At 39.4% G+C, this 23,550-nt stretch overlaps 1 protein-coding gene across 1 annotated transcript in view; it reads right to left on the reverse strand.

Annotated features, from left to right (window-relative positions):
• LOC136866655 (synaptotagmin-10) overlaps positions 1-4,817 on the reverse strand; it is a 171,977-nt gene extending 167,160 nt beyond the window's left edge. Inside the window, exon 1 of the mRNA XM_067143773.2 lies at positions 4,506-4,817. Within this exon, the coding sequence (XP_066999874.2) occupies positions 4,506-4,817 (312 nt within the window). The remainder of the gene's footprint in view (positions 1-4,505) is intronic.
• Between the last annotated feature and the right edge of the window lie 18,733 nt (positions 4,818-23,550).

Raw genomic sequence — 23,550 nt, forward strand, 5'->3', positions numbered from 1 at the left:
TAGCATTCGCAAGACATTTTTTTGCAAGTTGCTTTACGTCGCACCGACAGAGATAGGTCTTACGACGACGATGGGACAGGAATGCTTAGGAAGCGGCTGTGGCGTTAATTAAGGTAAAGCCCCAGCGATTGCCTGGTGTGAAAATGGGAAACCACGGAAAACCATCTTCAGGGCTGCCGACAGTTGGGTTCGAACCCACTATCTCCCAAATACTGGATGCTGGCTGCACTTAAGCGACTGCAGCTATCGAGCTCGGCTATCGCAAAACTATACCTAATAATAATGCCATAGAAAATTCAGCTTCCTATCACTTTATATGTCTGGTAAATTCCTATCATGTGAGCTGTAATGGTGGCATGCATGACATTAGATTTGTTCTGCTAAATGTAACAAGGCCGAGCATCACTGAAATGTGCTAATGTTTCCGTTCAGAATGACAAGAGCGCTGTTGATTTTTCTTTTACTGATTACACTGTCAATTTAGTTTCCTGAATAATTATTTTAAATCCAAATTTCTTGCTCTTGAAACAGAACTATAGGAATTATCCATTATCAGCAAGTACTATGTAGAACGTCATCTGCATACAGAATGGTAATTGTTTAAGTAATTCTGATCTTAATTTCTGTACAAAATTTATCAAAAGTAACTCGAAAAACAACGTCATAATTTCCCAGTCAATTAGTAACTGAAAATCAATTACCTGTAGCAGGAGCAAAGATGCTCAACATGTGTTAACCGGAGCCTGCTTTTACCTTGTTCTCTGCGAGTTGAGTATGTTAATTGGTCCTCTAATACACGCTGTGATATCATCAGTACACACAGTTTAATGAGCCGAGCACGCTTGTGTTTATTATAACAACCCAAATTTATGCTGCTAATAAATATCATTGGAGCTGTATTCAGCAATCTCGAAATAGATGGCCTAATGATAAACTGAGGCTAGTGGCATTTTAAGGAAAACGGGATTACTCTCACACAACAAAGACCAAAGCATGCTCCTCACACGAGAGAGTACCAAGTAATATTTTTATTCTAACTTCCGTGGAGGAAGTAGCACCATTCTTCACATGCCAAAGTGAAATATCATACGAAGAAGTGGCTTCTGGTTGTTCTTTTCCTCCCATGTAGCATTCTATGGGGGGGGGGGTATACCCTACAATCAATCCAGAATTCCAGAAATCTACTAAATTCATCCCACCTAGAGGGAACGTAACATCAAGAGGAAGTGAATTACAGATGGAAAGTAATGGCCACGCTAATCCAAAGTAACCTCAAGTTCAGTGATAGCAGAAAATTTAGATTTCAATGTTCAGTGACGTCACCATGGATCCCCGTCGAATGGGTCACGAGCATCACAGTGACAGTCTTCAGAAACGAAGGTCCCTCGGCAGACTGTTCTGTCTACCATCCAAAATGCCTCCTGTCGCACACCATGAAAATCTTTGGAAGAATCGTCGACCATCGCCTGTGCGAAATCGTTAAAATTAGTACCAACCAGTCTTATGTCTTTGTCATCTTCACCATCAGCATTTGGATAGCAGCTATTAACAAATGACTCGAGACGCGAAAGAATGCATTCGTTGCGTTGCGCGTTCACCCTCGATACCGATTAGAAGAGAGTTGTTAGACTTGATTTGTAAAACAACAGAATTGTTTTCGTGCTGATGGAAAAAATACATTCGTTTTAGGGCTTAGTTAACATAGAAATACTCTGATAATAAAATAATTCAAATTAAATATTATTTCGTTATTTTTAGCAAAGTACTGAACATGGTATGTTGCACGTAAAGGGTAATTATATCGTTCTTCTACTACAGCCATTCAATGGGTTCACACAGTAAGTGAAAGGCAAAGACAGGTCAAAGAAAAGAATAAATTTGATCTAGCTCATACCCGAAGACATAGTGTACAGGTAGTAAGCACTATCTCTTATCTAACATGGGTCTGGGCACGATATTATTATTATTATTATTATTATTATTATTATTATTATTATTATTATTATTATTATTATTATTATTATTATTATTATTATTATTATTATTATTATTATTATTATTATTATTATTATTACACACGTAATAGGCCGATATCAGACGACGTGAAGCATTCCTGACTGCTTGTTCTTCCTGTTCTTCAGGTGTTCTATCATTTGGTCACTAAAGGCCCTCTTCGGTCCACTTTGGCCTTGGTGCTTTTGGTGCTGCATTCTCTGTCATTACTTCCCACTTGTATATCTTGGGCCTACAGATGTTTTTGTCTGCAATGTCCGCTGAATCTTCCTGCACCCTTTTCACATCGAGTTTTACTTGCGTCATTCATGGTGTAGTGGTCTTGACCTCCTGGATGTATCTGAGGATTCTGAACGTAATTCTAGATTGTGGGAGTGTGCTTAAGTGTCCATATAATTTTATTCTCCTTTTTCGGGTGTCTGCTGCGAGGTTCCACAACCTCTCTATGGTATCCCTGGAATGAAGCATGTATCCTTCATTTGTCAGCTTTGGGACGATAATTTTTTCGATTATTTTTCTTTCCTCTTTAAGTATGTTCTCCAGATTGCTTTTGGTGTGTAACATCAGGGTCTCATTTGCGTATAGCACTTCCGCTTTAATCACAGTGTTATGTTCGCAAAGAAGTGCAGATCACTAGAGCATGTGTTGGTGACTGAGGTATGACCCAGAAGGTGAATTCACTCATTTAACTCATTCATTTTCACAGTTAATTTTTTGGATTCTGACTGAGCTAGTTAGGTGTTCGGTACTGGTCGCTTAGCTGGCTGTCTATATTCGGGAGATTGTGGATTTGAATCTCACAATCGGCTGGCCTGGATATTTATATTCATGGTTTCCCTTCTGTACACCAGACGTATGACGGAGATCATATATCAGTTAATTAGTGAATAATCTTATGATTTATGATTCTGTTATACATCGAAATTCTCATAAACTACAGGCACAACTTCTTCTCTACAGGGATCATGAGGATGACGAGTTAGAAACCTCGATAATAATTACTGCTCTAAAGAAACGTTTGTTGATGAAGTTAGTCTCGTTAAATCAGTCTGCTCTTACTGCGCTGAAACAAATTCATCCTTTCCTTATAACGAACACTACTGAAAGTATACACTCTGATTTTGATGAAACTACTACAATGAAAATTCTTTCACTATGATGAGCAACTATACTCATTCTGTTGGCAATTATCACTGCTCAATACTGAAAAGGTAGACATTTTGTTTAAACTAGGATTATCAGAATAATCACTAATAAGAAGAACCAGTTAGATAGAGAGTGGAGATTATTTCCTAATGCAGTGGTATACCGAGAAAGTGAGTCAATAATAGACAAGATGAGGAAAAGGACAATTGCCTTTTACTGTCACATATCAAGATTAGAAGAAACCAGGCTATCGAAATAACTATTTCGCTACTGTTGACAAAGGCAAAAATAATTGGTTCAAAGAAGTCCAAGATGATTTATAACAGTTGAATATTACAATTGCGATAAATTGCTAATAGATAACAGACAGGAATTTTGAAGAACAAGCATACACAATTGAAAAATGTGAAACGGAAACAGGATCTCATATCTGTTGAAGAAACGGGAGCCAGGCCAGAAAGAATGAAGAAGTTTTGCTTAGGAGGAAGATGGTGAAAGCTAAATTTTATTTAAGTGCTGCAATGTGGACAAAAGGTATGTAAATAAATATTAAATAAATAATGTACTAGTGAATAGTAATGCGAATTGATATAAGTGTGAGAGAAACACAAAGAATGTTGGCGCCAACTCCAGGTTAAGAAATAAAATCTTCACACACATGACAATTACATTTTTTCTCAAGGAACAGAATTAAATTGGATTTTCGAAACGCTAAGGACTTTCTTGAATGTAGCCACTCTTTACTCATGCATAATTAAATATTTCTGCAAATCCAGGTGAGTAAATCTGGTTATTTACCAGAAACTACAGTTTGATTATGATTTTCCTTGATGCCCATTAGCACGTGATCAGAAAAGTATCGATAAAATTCCGAATCCATACAAATCAACAGTTGAGAAACGGATGCAGTTGGTTTAGCAAACATTGTTAGGTCTATCTCTTATTCAACGGGAGAAAATCAAATTAGTGTTGACATCGCTGTAAGTTTTCAACAGTTATTCTTATAAAATAAATATTTCACTGACTTGTGCGAAGAAGATATTTATATCTGAACCATACATTCTGATGGTCCTTCGTTAGTATACCACACCTAAGAACACTTATGTAAATATTGACTAAAAAAATATCTCTCAGTTTGAAACATAAATTTCTACCTATTCCTTGCAAAATTGTGATGGCTTGCGAAAATGTAAATGTCAGTTTTAATTATTCTTAATTTTTTTTCTGTAAAATTAGTTTAATTAAAATCGGAATGTACACTTTGAATAGTGCCCCTTCTTAGACATCAACAGGTTTATCTGGGAAGTTTGTGCCACAAAATTCTAACAACAAATTCAATCACTCACCTTCTTGTTTTCCTTGGGGTCTTGAACGTATTCGTGCCTGGCAGGCTCGGGTTTGAGGTCAGGCAGGGAGTGACTGATCCTGATAGCAGCCTGCTTGGAGAGATCGTCGGAGTCATTCTCACTGTCTCGACGGCGTCCTCGCAGCCACCTCCAGGTGGCGGCACACTGATAGCTGACTGCGGCGAAGAGCACCATGGCCATAACCGTGACCAGCACACCACCCAAGAACTGGTAGGACCAAGTTGAGGGAACCTCCTCACCTGCACAGAACAAACAATGATCAATAGCGGCGCCGAGGTCACCACTTGCCATGACGTCAACACCTGCTATACCTAATGCGTTGTGGTAACACCAGTCAAGGTTAGGCGCTTACTTTACTACATGTCGTATACTGAGTGATGAAATGTTTCCTCAAGGAAGAACATAGGTGTTAAGTGAGGATGAAAGAGCAATGAAGCTGTCTTCTCAGGCAGACACTTTGGTAATCCTCAATTATTGCATCACAGGACTTTGCGTGGTTCCTAGATGTGAGAATATACAAGTATTCCTCTAGTCAGATTTTTTAAAAATATTTATTTATTTATTTATTTATTTATTATTTATTTATTTATTTATTTATTTATTTATTTATTTATTTATTTATTTATTTATTTATTTATTTATTTATTTATTTATTTATTCGGCTTATCTGAAGTGGCGAAGAGAGTTCTGAAGAAGAACATGCTGAAATAATTCCAAATGAATCATTTCTAAGAGGAGAGAAAGATTAGAAGCAAGAGAATGAAGAGATTCTGGGAAATGAAAGGAATAAAGGCCAAGAAAACTTAAAGTCTATGCAGTCTATAGTTGGCCAAACTATAAAACAAACCAAAATATTGCGAAAAACATAATTTTTTATCATTTATACGTGAGGAACATGGAATGTTGACATGGAATTGAAGCTGTACAGAAGAAATAAGAAGCAGAATATCTATGAGAAAAGAAGCCTTCGGAAAGGTGAGAGGGCTTTTGACATCTACGGCAATGTCTAGTGATTTAAGAAAGAGGTTCGCAAAGTGTTTTGTGTGGAGTGTGGTGTCATATAGAGCTGAAACATGGACATTAAGAAAGAAACAAATTATTTGGAAAGTTTTGAAATATGGCTGTGGAGAAGAATAGAAAAATTGAAGTATAGTGAGAAATAATGAAGTGCTAAGAAAAGTAGAAGAGAAGAGTCACCTAATGGAAACGATAAGGAAGAGGAAAATATCCCAGTTGGGACACATACTACGTAGACATTTTCTTCAACAGAGGGTCATGGGGGGAAAATTAGACGGAAGAAATTGAAGAGGGAGAAGAAGGTTTGTAATTTTAACAGATGTCAAACAAGGGAGAAGCTATGAACAAGTGAAACTATATGCTCAGGAAAGAGAATCATAGAGGCTGTCCAGTTGACACCTGTCTCAAAACAGATTCACAGAAGAAGACGAAAGTTCGAGAGAAGTGTCTCTTCAAAAGCTGCTATTTCCACTTCATTTGTTTAGTAGTTGTCCACATGCCTTGCAGTAGTTGAGCAATCCAGACCAGAAGGATGTAAGCTAATTCCTTGAAGGAAGTACCATAACCGATGATTGACACGTTCCATCTGCCTTTTATTACACGTTTTTTTGTGTTTTTGCAAAACTTTCTTAGAGAAGAAATAGCGCCTTTTGAACAGGCAGTCATAATTTTATGTGTTTTTCCCATCCGATGAACAATAACGTAAATATTTGCACATATTACATTTTTCGCCTACTTTCAGATATTTCTAAGAGCATCGAAATAAATATTACGGGAATGAAATTTCCAATGTAGTGCATTTTTTAAATCTGGGATTATTTGCGGAAAAGTCTTTCAATGGTGAGGTTCGTTAATATAGAAATATCATTCATCGTCATGGTGACGAACTAACTGGCAATGGTAATGATTGCTTTTATATGTTTATAAGCGAATTTCAAAAAATTCATCTCAGTTTTAATGACTGCATTGATGGGGTGAATGTTCGTCGTGGAGATCAACATAAGTACCTACGTGCTGATATAAGGAAAAATTTTCATTGGGTATTCACATTCACGAGATTGTAAATGTTGATGATGCTACTTGCTTTACGTCCCACTAACTACTTTTACGGCTTTCGGAGACGCCGAGGTGCCGGAATTTCGTCCCGCAGGAGTTCTTTTACGTGCCAGTAAATCTACCGACACGAGGCTGACATATCTGAGGACCTTCAAATATCACCGGACTGAGCCAGGATCGAACCTGCCAAGTTGGCGTCAGAAGGCCAGCACCTCAACCGTCTGAGCCACTCAGCCCGGCAGATTGTAAATGAAGGTTACAGAACTTTTCATATGGTTATGAGAATACTTGGGGACAGTAGTGAGTATATAAAGGAGAGTATTCATCAGTCTGACAACCCTCCAATTAGTTATGATTCCGGTGTATGGGACCTCAACAGGATCATTTGATTTGAGAACTGGAAGAAATCCAGAGGAAAGCAGCTCGATTTGTTCTGGGTGACTTCCGACACAAATGTTACGAAAATGTTGTCAATGTCGGGTTGGGAAGACTTGGGAGTAAGGAGACAAGCTGTTTGACTAAGTGCTATGTTCCGAGTTGTCAGTGGAGAGACGGCGTGGAATGACATTAGTAGACGAATACGTCTGTGTGGTGGTTTTAAAAGTAGGAAAATCACAGTATGAAGATAGGATTTCAAGAGCACAAATTGGATCAAATATTCGTTTATAGGAAGAGGAGTTAGAGACTGGAATAATTTTCCAAGGGAGATGTTCAATAAATTTCAATAAAAGTCTTTGCAGTTATTTAAGAAAATATTGAGAAAATAACTGATAGGGTATCTTTCACCGGGGTGACTGCCCTAAATGCAGATCTGTGGTGATGTATGATTGATGATGAAACACCAATACAGCTGTCTGCTCATGTAAACACTTTATTAAAACATTATTGCTTCAAGGGGGCATTGCGTGTTTCCTAACTGTGCTGATATGCAGTCCCCCCTCTAGTCAGAATATAGACACTTCAGTAAACCTAAATTACTGCATCATTGGAAAATGTGTGGGTCATAAACGTGAGGATTTACAACATTTCTTCTAACCAAAAAGTTAGCTCATAAGTGTTAACTGAGAATAAAACAGCAATGCTAATGTATTCTAAATTTGACACGTTATTAAACAGAAATTACTGCAACTCGGGGGATTGCCGTCATTAGAACTCTACTCAGCTCGCCTCTATACCTTGACGGATGCAGTATCCTTAATTCTGTCCCTTGGTAGAGCAAAATATGGCTTCTTAAGATGTCTCGGGGACATTAATTGATGTTACTTTATCGACGCTGAAGTATGGGGGTTGTGCTGAGTAATTATATTCAGATAGGATTAATTATTAGGGGCTGTAACAAGGATATGAAAGGGAGGCCGTAGTTGTCTCTCGTAAGACACCAATTAGAGTATGCATGGTTCCAGGGTAGGGGACTCGCACTAGGATTACTTAAATCCAAATTGGAAATGGATCAAAGGAACGCAGCGCGATTTGTTCTGAGTGATTTCTGACAAAAGTGTACTGTTACGAAAAATTTGCAAGGATAGGTATGGAAATATTTGGGAGTAAGGAGACGAGCTGCTCGACTACGTGGTATGTTCCAAGCCCTCAGTGGAGACGGCTAAGAATTACATTAATGTGCGAATAATCTTGAGTAGAATTTTCAAATTAGGAAAGATAATAACATGAAGATAAGGTTAGAATTCGAGAGGACAAATTAGAGCAAATACTCGTTCCTAGGAAGAGGAGAGGGGGATTGGAACAATTATTTAAGAAAAGCATAGATAAACTGCTTATAGGGAATCTGCTAGATGGGGACATCTCTAAGTGCAGATCAGTCAGCAGTGGTGATTGATTGATTGATTGATTGATTGATTGATTGATTGATTGGTTGATTGATTGATTGATTGATTGATTGATTGATTGATTGATTGATTGATTGATTGATTGATTGATTGATTGATTGATTGATTGATTGATTGATTGATTGATTGATTGATTGATTGATTGATTGATTGATTGATTGATTGATTGATTGATTGATTGATTGATTGATTGATTGATTGATTGATTGATTGATTGATTGATTGATTGATTGATTTTCAGTTACATAAGTTATATCTCTTCTGCTACCACTCACCTCTGTTAAGTGGCATTTCATACAAATACAAAATCTAACCCGTCAGGCATAGCGATATGACAGCTAGTAGAACTACACTAAAACGTGAAGTTCTCTTTCAGTTAGGAGTCAAATGCGAATTGTCTGTCAGATCGGATGAACTCACCAAGGATATAACATTCAAATGAAATATTCTCCCTCAGCTCATATTTCTCATGCAATGCAGTGCGTGAAGCTTTTCATAGTCTCGTAGCACTTTCAGTGTATCTATGAATCAGTCACGTGCACTTCAAAGGGACGACATACGAGGTTCGATTGCAAGGAACATTGAGAGTCCGACATGGATATGAGAGATTACCAACATGTTACTGATCGCTGTGCATTCAGAATGCTAGGTTTACAAATTCCCCAGACGAATATGAGCAATCGAATGCAATATTATCCATAAAGGGAGCTTTGATGCATATACGATTGCAATCCATATCATCTCCTCTATGACAAATACGTCATATATTCAGTGAATATATAGTCACTAGAACTGGACAAACACCTCGCCATTTCCAAGCAGTCTGAAACTGAGAAGGGGCTGTAAGTTATTTTTCCTATGTAAATCATGTTTGGTATTTGTGCGTATTAATATAGTTAAATGTAATTGACACTTCGTACTCTAGTTATGTAGTACATGCATATGTACGTTGATATTAGGCACAACAATTATTATATATGTAGATCACAGTTTCATGGTGTGGTTATCGGAACTACAAACCTCTCTAGAGGATCCCTAATGAGTTGAATGTATTTTCTCGGTAATACATTTAAATGTATCACAAGAAATATTATATATTACGTTATATGGGACCTTTTACTAAAAATGCACAGCTGTAGCTCTTCGGGCAAGCAACTCATTGTTAAAAACATCCTACGGATATGAGCTACGATTTTTTAATAAATAAAATATAGTATGAGAATATATTCTTTATTTATTCCTAAAGTTACAATCCTTTTCTTAATCATCGTTATCCGGTCCATTAAGTCATCAGTTCGCCTTTTTCTACCACAACGACCGCTAATGTGAGTCAATGCATTGTTTCACTTAAGCACCATTACGAGCGCTAATGTGAGTCAATGCATTGTTTCACTTAAGCACCACTACGAGCGCTAACGCGAGTCAGTGCAGTGTTTCACTTGAGCCCATATCACTACATTCGGTGTGTACATTTTTCAAAAAATCAAAAACGCTTTTGGGTATTGAACCAAAAAACACATTACAGAAAGAATTAGGTAAGTAAGTTAACTTGGCTAGAACTTGAAACAAAAAAGAAAACAAGTAAGAAAACAAGCGATTTTAGGCTTTTTTTCGAAACTACGTTTAGACCGGAAGTGATGTTCGAAATTTTGTTTTTAGTTTAATGGGCCTATACATGAATCACAATTTGAAACCTTTCTGGGCCCTTTAGCTCTTCAACTTTCGGCACAATTGAGGAAACTGCTTAATTTTATACTTTTCGTAATATGATAATCCCTACTTCGTCAGCCAAGAAACGTATTCAACATTAAGGTGTTGTACACGATAACATACCCAACTGTATCAGTCTATTTAAAAACATAACGATTAATGTGTAATTTAAATATACAAAATTTAAGTTTCCATGATAGGATGAAGTGAATAAAAGGTGTATTTGGTAATACAAGTCTGTTTATAAGAATATACATGGTTTTCCTTTAACTAATGGTTCTAATTATTGTTTATATCTTGAAGCTATTTGATCTTTATCGAACTTATAATGCTTATTTAAAATTATATTGCACAAAAAATAGAAACTGCTACTTCTGGATACTGGATCTTTCAATATATTGGAGACTAATGGTTACCAATTTTCAGCTATGGTTATGTTCATGGGCGTTAAGAAGGAAAAGTCTTATCCTCATTGATGTTGTTTACCAACATGCAGAAGCGTGAGACATAGCACAGTGCACAACAATATGTAAGTGACTGAAGAAAATGTGGGCTAGGATTGACACTGAGTTGGAGTGGGCACCGAGTGACAGTTACAGAGCTGAACCAGTCAATTCAGACTCATCAGTCCGAGATGCTTTGTACAATTATAATTGACCAAATTTCTAGGAGGTGCGGAAGTTGACAAAGGAGGTGAATCTAAATGGGTCAACGAGGAAAACTCTGAAACTTTAACAGATCAAGATACAAGAAAAAGCATCTAGGAAGGAATGGATGGAAGTGATGAGGAAGTTGGAACCATAGAAGGAGGACTAGGAAAATCCCATACACAAATGGCGCCGAAACTTCAGATATATTCCTGTATTTTCAGGTTATAGAGCCTAAAAACGAACATGTCACAATTATTTTCAAGATGTATCATGTCAGCGCCTAAATTTAATTTTAAATTCTTTTATTTATAGAAAATATAGAATATAGTTCTGAAATCAAACGAGGCCAGAGAGCTAGTAACAAACAAGAGGGCCGTGGAGGGTGGGGTAGTTTATTCACAGAGCCTTGCTGACTAAATGTTGAAAGGCACAGTGGTTTATAATCAAGATGTACAGGAGGTATGTGTTTTGTACATGTATCAATGGATTGAAACAATTCGAGTATTATAGGCTGGACTTGTTTCAAAGACATTGCCATACTTTAATTTCAGAAAATAAGTTATTACTGGGAAGTTTAAATCTTTTAATATATAAAAACGAATATTTGTTTGTTCGTCTCGAGTGGACTCAAAAACTACTGGACCGATTTTGCGGAAAATTTCACAAGTCGTTCTTATTACTGCTGATAGGGTTTAGGAAGTGGTTTGAATGAAATTCGATAGGTAGTGTTTTATGATGAGTAGTTTTTAATTAATATTTAATCTCTATATACAGAGTGTTAGGGGTATGCGTGAAGATATTTCTTGTAGCAATCGAGAATGATGCGTCGAACCACTGTATATCACTTTTTTGTAATCGTCGGAAGTTACTTTCGTAAGCAAAGGGATATAATGTTTTCAGAGTAGTTAATACACCTCTTCGATCTCGGTTGATGTAGATGTATCGAATATCCAGTATTAATGACTGTTGCTGTTAGGTCCTTTAGGGGTTCAGAATATCTGTGGTCATCAGCCCCATGCTTCAGTGAGTGTGGAAATGGCCTGATCATCTGTGTTGGTGCGGGGTCTGTAAGATTGTGTAGTATCATAATTACTCGAGAGTAGGGTTGGGATAGGCACTCCAGGAAATTAAGTATGCTATTATCCCCGTTCTGCATTGTACAAAGGGAGGATGAACAATGCAATATCATGCTGGCGTATACGTAAACAATGTTCCTTGCGTCAAGGAAATAATGCATGGGATAGGAAATCCTAGCGAGTAATACTGGAAGTGAATTATTAAACCACATGGAACGTTTCGTTTCGAACGTATAATGTACGTGTTATTAAACTACATAAATAAAACGTACCTACAGTTGGTCCTTCCAAACGAAGAGAACACGTATAAAGCTAAAATAAAGTATCATAACTTACTGGTGCGTTTGCAGTGCTTATTTTTTACAATATACTTTACGTCGCACCTACACAGATAGGTCTTATGGGAACGATGGGATAGGAATGGCCTAGTATCTGGAAGGAAGCGGCCGTGCTCTTATTTAAGGTACAGCCCCAGCATTTGCCTAGTGTGAAAATGGGCAACGACGGAAAACCATCTTCAGGGCTGCCGACAGTGAGGTTCGAACCCACTATCTCCCGGATGTAATATCACAGGTGCGCGTACCTAAACGCATGGCACACTCGCACTGTGCAGTGCTTATTAACCGTACCGAAATAAAATTAAAAAGTTTAAAGGCTGAGTGGCTCAGACGGTTAAAGCACTGGCTTCCTGGTCCTTTCTTGGCAGGCTTAATCCTGGCTGAGTCTGATGGTATTTGAAGTTGATCGAATACGTCAGATTCCTCTCAGTAGACTTACTGCCACGTTGAAGAATGCATGTGGGACAAAATTTCGGCATCGCGGAGTCTCCGAAAACAGTTAAAATAAGTTAGTGGAACTAAATAAAAGTTAACCGTCACACTCAAACTTTGTAGCTCTCAATTTGTCAGAATAAACGAAAAAGAAAATATTCAACTGTCGGCAACTCCGAATTATTAATCATAACTCTTAATATGACTTCGCAATTACTAGAACATGTACTTCAACGTCCGAAGTTACTGTTCTGTTCCTTCACAGGAAATGCTCGAAATGTCTTCGGTTAACTCGATGACACTTCCGTGCGGTGAGACCATGAAGCCCTCACCCGCATCAGCTCTCACAGTTGCAACGGAATCACAAATACATTGTCTTATAGGTGATTCGTCGGCAAATTCCACTTGGTACACCGAGTCTGTGAGGTGCCCCCAGAAATAAAAATCTAGTGGATTTAAAACGGAGGACCTCGATTTCCAGCTGATGGGACTATGCCGACCAACCCACCGATTGGGGAAACGGCCTTCTAGCTATCTAATAACATACATACTGATTTGACGAGGTGCCCAATCGTGCATGAGCCACATCCGCTTATGTTTCTATAGTTGAACGTCATCCAGAGGCTTTGGCAGAGAAGACTGCAGAAAATGAAGATAACTAAAGCCAGTCAGTCGTACAGGTCTAAGAAGCTGATATCCCAACTTTACTGCCCTAAAATGTTTAGAAAACCTATGCTGGAAATGACCTTGGCAAATGGCATGAGCGTCTTCTTTTGCCCATGTGTGAGCATTGTGAAAATTAATTATACCCTCACAGGTAAAGGATGCTTCGTCTGTAACCAACACATTGTGCGGAACGTCTGCATTACTTTCACATTGTTACAAGAACCAGGTACAGAATTCAGCTCTTGACAGGTATGCGCTTGTTTTTTTTTTCTTAAATTATAATTTGTTCTACGTCGTCCCGACACAGATAGGTCTTCCTGCTACGATGGGATAAGAAAACGCTAGGAATGGGAAATAAGTAACCGTAGCCTTAATTAAGGTACATCCCCAGCATTTGCCTGGTGAGAAAATTTGAAACCACGGACAACCATCTTCAGGACTTCCATCTTCAGGGATTTGAATCCACTATCTCCCGAATGCAAGCTGATAGCTACGTCACCCAAACCATGCGGCTACTTGCTCAGTGAGATCCTGAACTCTGTGGTAGTGCTGTGCGTTCAATAGCTGTTCATGCAATGCACAATGAGCAGTCTAGTTAGACGTACCTACTTGTCTTGCCAAGCTCCCTGTGTCGATCTCCCTTCGACGAGTTTAAAAAATCCTTTCCACCGAAGCTTTGAGGGATAATAATAATAATAATAATAATAATAATAATAATAATAATAATAATAATAATAATAATAATAATAATAATAATTTTACCGGGAGGTACAACTCAACCCCGCACATTTAAAAGAAGCGCCTTAAGAAACCCCATCTATCGAACAACTCTTGAAACAGCTAATGCATAAAGTTGGGACATTAATCAGAAGATGTCACTACTGTATAACTGAGTAATTTGTTATTTTAAAGTTTCCTAAACTGATTGGATTTTTTGTTCGTTTTTGTTTTGGTGTATATCAAGAAGTATTAACTTTTCTCCGTACATGTCTGTACAAAAACTGGGGCCATGCACTGTGGTGAAACGCCGAATAATTTAAAGTGATTTAAAGACGTTTTGTATGTATAGGTTTTCTCAACTAAATTGACTTTCTTTTATTGGTATTTTTGGCAGTCTGATTGTGATGGTTCGGTCAGCTTCCGCTTCGAACGCTAGCGTTGTCATGTCCTGGGGGGCATCTGGTGGCGAATGAACGTACCATTTTCCACTTCTATTAAAACGTTCCAAATTTAAAGTGTCGTTGTTTAAGAAGCCTTTCTCGTGGACAGTCGAGATTTCTTCTGAGGACGCAGAGCACAGTTCCCTGCGAAACGATAAGAATTTCATCTTATTTTCTTGACACGGCATAAGCCCGAAAGCCTATACAGTATCATGTCTTTAAGTGCACTGTATCTCTAGCGACGGATCCAGTAAACGTGCAGACAGAGAAACATCGGCGTTGTTATTGATCCAAAAATAAAGTTTGAGAATAACAGTTCACAGGCCAAAGAACTTGATTCTGAAAAGAAGAGACGCTACGAACCCTGTTTTTAATACTTTTAAGAAATGTATCACATAGCCGCCAGTTGCTGGGAAGCGATTGGGTTACTCTTCGGTGCGTGAGGATCTGTCGCAAAATTTTCAATGGATTTCTTCCTTTGTTTTGGTATTCCCGTTTGGTATCTAAAGAATATTTGTTTAGATGTCACGAGACTCAGTTTCAATGGAAAATCATCATTTATACGGTATATGTAAAGAAAAATAAAGTTTTGCTGATCGGGGATAGCTGTAGGGTTACAACAGGGGATTTTTTTTTTGCTAGGGGCTTTACGTCGCACCGACACAGATAGGTTTTATGGCGACGATGGGATAGGAAAGGCCTGGAGTTGGAACGAAGCGGATGTGGCCTTAATTAAGGTACAGCCCCAGCATTTGCCTGGTGTGAAAATGGGAAACCACGGAAAAGCATCTTCAGGGCTGCCGATAGTGGGATTCGAACCTACTATCTCCCGGATGCAAGCTCATAGCCGCACGCCTCTAAGCGCACGGACAGGGGAAATTCAAAATTCAAATTCAAAAATTCAAAATGCCGGGGCTGTACTTTTAATGAAGGCCACGGGCTCTTCCTTCCCATCCCTAGGCCTTTCCTGTCCAATCGTCGCCATAAGATATATCTGTGTCGGTGCGACGTAAAGCAAATAGCAAAAAAGTGTTGTGTTGTGTTGTGTTGTGTTGTGTTGTGTTGTGTTGTGTTGTGTTGTGTTGTGTTGTGTTGTGTTGTAAACATATTTTCAAATGTTGAAATGTTTATCGAGATTTATGTTGTAGGGGTGAGGATTCGTATTGAATACCAAGAGAGTATTGTATTTATGCTGGCATTTGAATTAGTTTTCATGGAAACTCACACGTTTCCTTACGAATGGATGTGAGATTTCCATTTCGTGTATGGACCTGCTATCGTGTGAGGTGCCATGGCAACTACTTCAATGGCCGCAACAACTGCAAAATGCTCTTGATATCCAGGTACCTGAAACTTAAGAATGAGTTCGTTTCAACACTTGAAAACTTAATTACTTCCTACCCTCGAAATGATTCGTTTCCTAATCTATATTATTAGTTTTATTGTTCTCCATTCACTATTTCAGATGTATCACTTATTTTGACCCCTCCCCCGTATAGTAGGCCTAATTCATTATTTGAAATAATCAAGTAATTACAATAATTGTTCTTTTAATATGTATAAACAGGTTTCATATGTGTAAAAGTCTATATTAATTTCCCGAAATTGTATTTTTGGTGAAGAATAGTGTATTCTTTGTGCCTATTTTATCATTTGTAGTGGCTGAGTTAGATGCCGAAGAGCCGATTTTTAAGTGAATATAATGCGGGGTTTTGTGATCCTATTCTAGAAAAATCTACTGAAAAATGTACCCATTGGGCAAAAATTATGACAATCCAGGAAACCAATAAAGTATAATTAAGTATCTCTCTGCAATATTGATCCGCTACCTTGATTACGAAACACTAATTTAAGAAATATGTTCTTGGTATACTTTAATTCCCCGTTATGAAGGAGAATGAAGACCAGCTCAACTCCGCAGTTAATTTACATTTCTCTCATGGGCTTGCCGACAAGCAGTGCACTTAACAGATTAACTTCTAACCGGGCAATCTTCCAGATTAAAGAAAGGAAATCTTCATTTGAAACATTTCAAGATGTCAGGAATTTAGAGTCAGTTAATACCCTTGGTCTTGCAACCAACTGAGAACATATCTTAGAGATTGTCTTCCGTAAAGTGAAAGAATTTAGGGAAGAACTTATTAACGCATGCTTTTACTGCTAGTGTCTGTGTTTTAACCTCTTCAGAGGCATCGGCACATTTGATGCTATTAACTTAAGTGTATTTTAAATGTGCTTATAATTGGTACTCCAATGCTCAGAGTACACATATGTGGCCTTTAAAATCTGTTGTGTTGGTACCAACCACGTTTCGTACCCATAAAGCAGCATTTTGTTCACAGCTTTTATGTTGTTATGGAAGCTGAATGCTTCGTCCTGGTATGGCAATTTTTATTACCCTAAACGACAACCTGAAAATAATATTCTGATAAGAGTTTACGTAGTCATCTGTGAAAATGAATAATATACAAATAGCCTCGCATGTGCCCAGTCAGTCACACCTCGTAAATGTTATGCTTGCGGGTCGCCTGACCATCTTCGCAATAAGTGTCCACTGATCAAGCCTAGTAGGGCAAATAATGGAGCTGGTTCATCACAAGGCTGTTTTAAATGTGGGGCTTTCTCACATATCGTCAAGAATTGCCCAAACTCAAATAGCACCCCCTCCTGCTCAACTTCTGGTGCAAATTCCACCAATGCCAATAATAAAATGTCACTAGCGGCTTCGGCTGAGTCGACTCAATCGGCTTCTCAAGGCTCAGCCCCTGGCAAAAAGGTCGTGAATTCAGGGAACGTTCAATTTGCAAATCCATCTTTCGAATGCCCCAAAGAGTGTCTTAGGATTGCGGCGGATACCCCCGCACCTGTTCCTTTTCTTAAGATTGAGTTGAATAACGAGCCTATAACAGCTCTATTAGATTCAGGCAGTGTTTGTTCAATTATTTCGGACCAATGGTATTCAAAATTGAAGTCTGTTTGTAAATTACATGACTATGGCTCATCTACCGTTCAATATGTTTCGGCTAATTCATCTCCATTAGAAATTTTAGGTTCTGTACAGGTCAAAATTCGTATTTTTAAATTCACATGGAAAACCAAACTGTTTGTGGCTAAGCACTTGTCTTGCCCCATCATACTGGGAGCGGACTTCATTTCTCGCACTGGTCTTGTGCTCGATCTTCAGAGTAAGTCGTGCACGTTCAAATTTGTGTCCAATTGTAAAATTCCCTTGCTAAAGTGTAATTCTGTATCATGTTCATCTATTTCGCCTACCCAGGATGAGATGTTGTTAGACCTTAGACATCTACCTGAGGAGCAGGCTGATAGTATTCGTAAATTATGTCAGTCATTTCCAGAGGTGTTCTCTGATACTCTTGGTGTTACTGACCTTATTGAATACAAAATTGAGGTCACAGATTCGATTCCTGTCCGTTTTCCACCATATAGGCTATCTCCACCTAAAATGAAGGCATTGAAAGAAATCATTGATCAGATGTTGAAGGATGGTATTATTAGGCCCTCTAAGTCGGCGTATTCGTCACCTATTTTTCTAGTCCCGAAACCCCAAGGAGGCTTCAGGCCTGTCATTGATTATAGGGCTCTCAATCGGAAAGTGGTGTTACAATCTGTGCCCCTTCCCGACCTTCATTCTTGTTTTTCATGGTTCCGTAAGGCCAAGTTCTTTACTATCTTGGACTTGAATCAGGCCTATAATCAGATTCCCCTTGCCGAACAGTCTAAACATCTTACAGCGTTTGCCACGGACTGGAACTTATACGAATACAACCGCGTGCCTTTCGGGCTCCCCACGGGAGCAGCTGTACTCACTAGGCTACTAGATAGGGTCTTCTCCGACATCAAATTTGAGTACTTATATCATTACTTGGATGATGTCGTCGTATTTTCAGAGACTTTTGAAGAACATCTAGATCATCTGCGAGAAGTTCTCGATCGCCTTCGTAAGGCTGGGTTAACTGTCAAGTTGTCCAAGGTTGCCTTTGCTAAGCCCTCTATGTCGTTCCTAGGGCATATTGTGTCACCTGATGGTGTAGCGGTCGATCATTCTAGAACACAGGCCATCCGTGATTTTAAACCTCCCAATGACATTAAAGGTATCGCCAGGTTTATTGGTATGGTGAATTTCTTCAGGAAGTTCATTCCTAACTTTGCTAATAGAGCGGCGCCCTTGAACCTTCTTCGTAGGAAAGGCATCAAATTCGAGTGGGGACCTTCTCAACAAGCCGCTTTTGAAGATCTTAAATTAGCTCTCTGTAATGCCCCTGTACTTGCTATGCCTGATTTCTCGAAGAAATTCATCGTCCAAACCGATGCGTCGTCGTCAGCAGTAGCTGCTGTCCTTCTTCAAGAGACTGAACTGGGGAGGCGACCCATCGCCTATGCATCTAGGACTCTATCGGCTCAAGAAGCCAAGTATTCTATCTATGAGCTCGAAGGGTTGGCAGTCTTATTTGCCTTAGAGAAGTTCCGTCTCTATCTGGAACATGTCAAATTCGACCTGGAGACAGATAATCAAGCCTTAAGCTGGGTCTTAGGTAGGCCGCGTCGTACTGGTCGTATAGCCCGTTGGGCCATCCGTATTTCTGCCTTCCCATTTGATGTCCGGCATATCAGAGGTACCGAAAATGTTGTCGCTGATGGACTCAGCCGTATGTTTTCCAACGACGTCGAGACCCACAAACCGGCCGACAGTTCATCACCTCCCGAGTCCATACTATCTGGTGTCAATGCCATCTTAACTGATGCTCCCATGCTCTTTAGGGATATCGAGATATACCAACGTGAAGATCCGACGCTGGCTCCGATAATGGAAACCCTTTCTTCTGGGGAACATGTTGTCCCTTATGTTCTGAGGAATGGTGTTCTATGTTGCCCTTCGAGGCATGATAAGATGATGAAGGTTGTCGTTCCAGCTGTTCTTGTGCCTATGATCTTCAAATACTATCATGAGACCCCATTAGGAGGGCATCTTGGAATCTTTAAAACTCGTGAGAAGATTCGTGAAATGTTCATCTGGAAGGGTATGGACGGTGAAATCCGTGAACTAGTAAAAGCTTGTAAATCTTGTTTGCTCAGTAAACCCACCATGTCCACCAAGGTAGGCCTTTTGTCTTCGCATTAAGCGTCGCGTCCCATGGAACGCCTGTATATCGATTATGTAGGACCCTTCCCCCAGTCAAAGGGAAATGCCAACAAGTTCATCTTTGTATGCGTAGATGGCTTTACTAGATTTTCCTGGTTATTTCCGACTAAGCTGGCTACCGCTCAGTCCACCATTACTTGCCTAAATTCTATTTTTGCTTCTTTCGGTCCGTGCCAATATATTGTATCTGATAATGCTAAGGCTTTTACATCTAATCTATTTCGTAAGTTCTGCTTTGACCTGTCTATCTCTCATGTGACAACTTCTGCTTATTACCCTCAACCATCTCTGGCTGAACGGGTTAACCGTAATCTCAGGTCCGCGCTTATTGCCTATCACCATGAAGATCATTCCAGGTGGGACACGTCCCTGCATTGGTTAGCTTTTGCTTTGAATTCGGCGGTTCATGAATCACATAAATTTACTCCAGCCTCTTTGATGTTCAGATTTGTTCCCAACACCCCGCTCTCTAACCTCTGGTCTCTGAGTGACATTCTACCTGAGACAATAGATCCGGACAACATTAAAGATCTTTGGAAGAAGGCTAAAGCCAATCTTATAGTGTCTCATGAAAAGGTTAGGGAAAGGTATGATCGTGGACGGAGACCCACCAAACTGAAGGTAGGCGACCAAGTGATGGTCAAGAATTTTGTTCCCGCGGGCAAGCTTGCCCCCAGATTTCATGGGCCATGTGTCATTCTCGATTTCCTGACGCCGGTTACGTTATTATTAAGTAATCCAGCTGAGTTTTCACTTTTAAGGCATTCTGCCCCTTCTATAATATTTTGTTTCATATGTAAGTTTTTGTAAACCCCTCCCGCACGGTTAAACGGCCATCCTGTCCTTGCCACGGCCCACGGCCATTACCTCGCTCCCGCCTCCTGCTCCGCTCTACACAGTGGCTTAATTAAGGCCATGGATTTCTGCACGCCGCTGGCCCCTCAACCTCTCCACCAAGCCTGTGCCCTCAAAAAAAGATGATGGTCCAACAATTCTGCCGCCTAGCTTTAACGTTTCAGTGCCCCCGCAGCCGCGCGGCGCCGTGCTGCGACTGGGTCAGAGGAAGGGCCCCCTCTTCCCCAGCGAGGACCACATGGGCACGGCGAGCCGGAGCTCTCCTCCCGGCTAAGGCTGATGTGCGGCGCACGACCTGCTACTGGACCGCAGCCTGTATATGTTCACCGCGGGCGCGGCGTGCTTCAACACCACTGCTCCCCTCATAGTGCGGGCGAGCGGTATCTCAGGGTACTTGAGGGGTCCGAGCGGCCTCCTCTGGACACAAGCTGCAACGGCCGGTCTGGCCATCCAACTTAATCAACATTAACTACATGAACTATTACTATCAGCAATTACTGCACTTGGGAATTCAACAGCAATATTTGGTGGTCCTTGCAAAATTTTTCTTCACTTTCAAGTATTAAAAGTTTATCTTCTGAATTCAACTTCTACAACCATAAAAACTTTACTTCTCCTGTTACAACAAAAATTTTGAAACTGAATCAAACCACATTAAGAAAATCTTATAAATTCTTCGGCAATTAATCTCCATATCTACATCAAAACTTGGACCTTGTTTGCAAACAAATTTCATGTTTCACCCCTGGAGGAACTTTTGGGGGGGGGGGGAGGTCTGTACCGGGCGGTACACCTCCACCCCGCTAATTTAAAATGTGCGCCAATTGAAACTCCTCTGCTGGAGGAAGTCTGAACTTTATTGATGGTATTAATTTTCAAGTTTCTCAGAAGATGTCACTACGTGGAAAATTTGGAGTTTTTGAACTATGCCATTTTCGACGTATTTTTGTTTTGCTTGTAGTAAGAAGTGTGAACTTTCTCTTCTAGAGGACACTACTGAAGATCAACAATAGTGCACCCTAGTGCGGAGTGAAAGAACTGTGTTTTTTTTTTTTTTTTGGAGAAATTTTTATTTCAAAAGTTTGTTTCTTGTTAAATTTCTTTCTGTTATTGCTTAAGTTGGCTGTATACCCCTCTCTTTCCCCTTGTTTTGTATTTAGCCTATCCCGAATTTCTTTAATTTATTTCTGACCAATTGAATGTAGCTTCCCCCAACTGGAATATGTTTCGGTATCCTACCCAATAAAAGTTTTTGTGGGGGGGGGTGTTCTCATTCCCCTAACGCCTCGAACCTTCCGCGAGAGGATATAAACTGCTGATTTTTGGGTCTCCGGGCCACTTCTGTTCCATCTTTCAGTGTGTAAAGTACATAGCAGGGGGCGGGAAGCGCCTCTTTCTTCGGCGACAGTCAACAACCAGGTAATGGCCGACTAATTACTTCTTTTCTTGCTTGCTCAGCAGTTTAACTCTCGGGGCGGGTCCGAAGTTTTTCCATTATGTAACCTTCCTTAAAATGTAAAGAAACTTCTATCTATTCTATCTTTTAAACTACATATTGGGATAGAGAGTGCTTAACCCTCTCGAGCTCCCACTCATATTTTTTGAGGTGAACTTATATTTTTCTCAACCTATTCTTCTTCGACTTAATGTAAATTATTTCCTTATTAAGTCACCTCTTTAGTATGGGATTAGCCCTTGTATTAACGGCCTAGTGCCAAGTAGGTTTTAAACAAAGCGTATTAGGAGTGCAAGATCGCCTCCTCTCAAATTGTTATTTTAGAGGTCATGTAATTACCCCTTTTTATTTAATAGACCTCAGTAGGTTGGGTATTTTACCCCTGTGTCTATGTCCCGAGAGGACAACTTGAAGGTGGAGTTTGGTGTGGCCTTTGAGAGGCTTAAAGTTGAGAGCGAGTGGCTCTTTTCGAAAATTGAGTGTTGTATGCCTCGAGGAGGCTTTTCTGTGTAATTTGGAGCAAGTGCTCTGGGACATGAATGGGGTTTTCGGCCCCTCTGGTAAAACTTATTTTGGAGTAAGGTTGGGCTAATTGCCCTAGAAATGTGAATTCGGGGCTCGAAGCCCAAATCCTGTAAATATTGTAACTACCTTTTGACTTGCTACTCTGTACCTGCCATGCTTGTTATTTCTTTATTTTGAAAGAAAAATATAACCTTGTTAAATTTTAAATTAATTTTACTTTCGTAGCTTGAGACCTATTCACCACCCCGCGCCTTCTTTCACGCATAACTACCGCAAAAACACGGTAACAATTATTATTATTATTATTATTATTATTATTATTATTATTATTATTATTATTATTATTATTTTGGACATTAAAATGCGTCATGCTGTAAATGATCTGCCTGGCGATACGATTCGTGTACCACAAAGTAATTCACAACTTTGTAGATGGTACACGGTACGTTTCAGAAGCTAAGCGTCAGAGTGATCGCGGTACTAGCCTCGGATTTAAGGAGGGCGATTCTAATTCTATGCCTCTGATCAATCAATCAATCAATCAATCAATCAATCAATCAATCAATCAATCAATCAATCAATCAATCAATCAATCAATCAATCACAACTGATCTGCATTCAGAGCAGTCTCCCAGGTGGAAGATTCCTTATCTGTTGTTTACGTACTACTTTTCTTCAATAATTGCCAAGAATTTGTAATTTTGTTGAACATCTCCCTTGGTATATTAATTGACTGAATGATATCGCAAATAAAGATCCGAGTGCTAATATAGAAATTTCAGAAGACTTCATGGAGATGATCGTTACGAAACAACACGATCCAATTCAACCGTGCTCTCAGATATGGGCATCTAGCCACACACATTTGTCAGCTCCTTTCTGACACAGGCACATTGCCCAACTACGAGGACAGTCTCATATGCAATATGCCTATCATTCTGTGTTGAGATTTAAATTTGTATTCCCTCAAAACGAAAGATTTGCTCAGATTCATTAAGAACGGCTTCATTTGGGAGCTTGAGTGCTTTACCTATGGTAGACTTCCTTGTCCAAAAACAAAACAAACCCCATGGCGCAA

Source organism: Anabrus simplex, chromosome 3 (genome assembly GCF_040414725.1).
Source record: "Anabrus simplex isolate iqAnaSimp1 chromosome 3, ASM4041472v1, whole genome shotgun sequence".
NCBI lineage: Eukaryota > Metazoa > Arthropoda > Insecta > Orthoptera > Tettigoniidae > Anabrus > Anabrus simplex.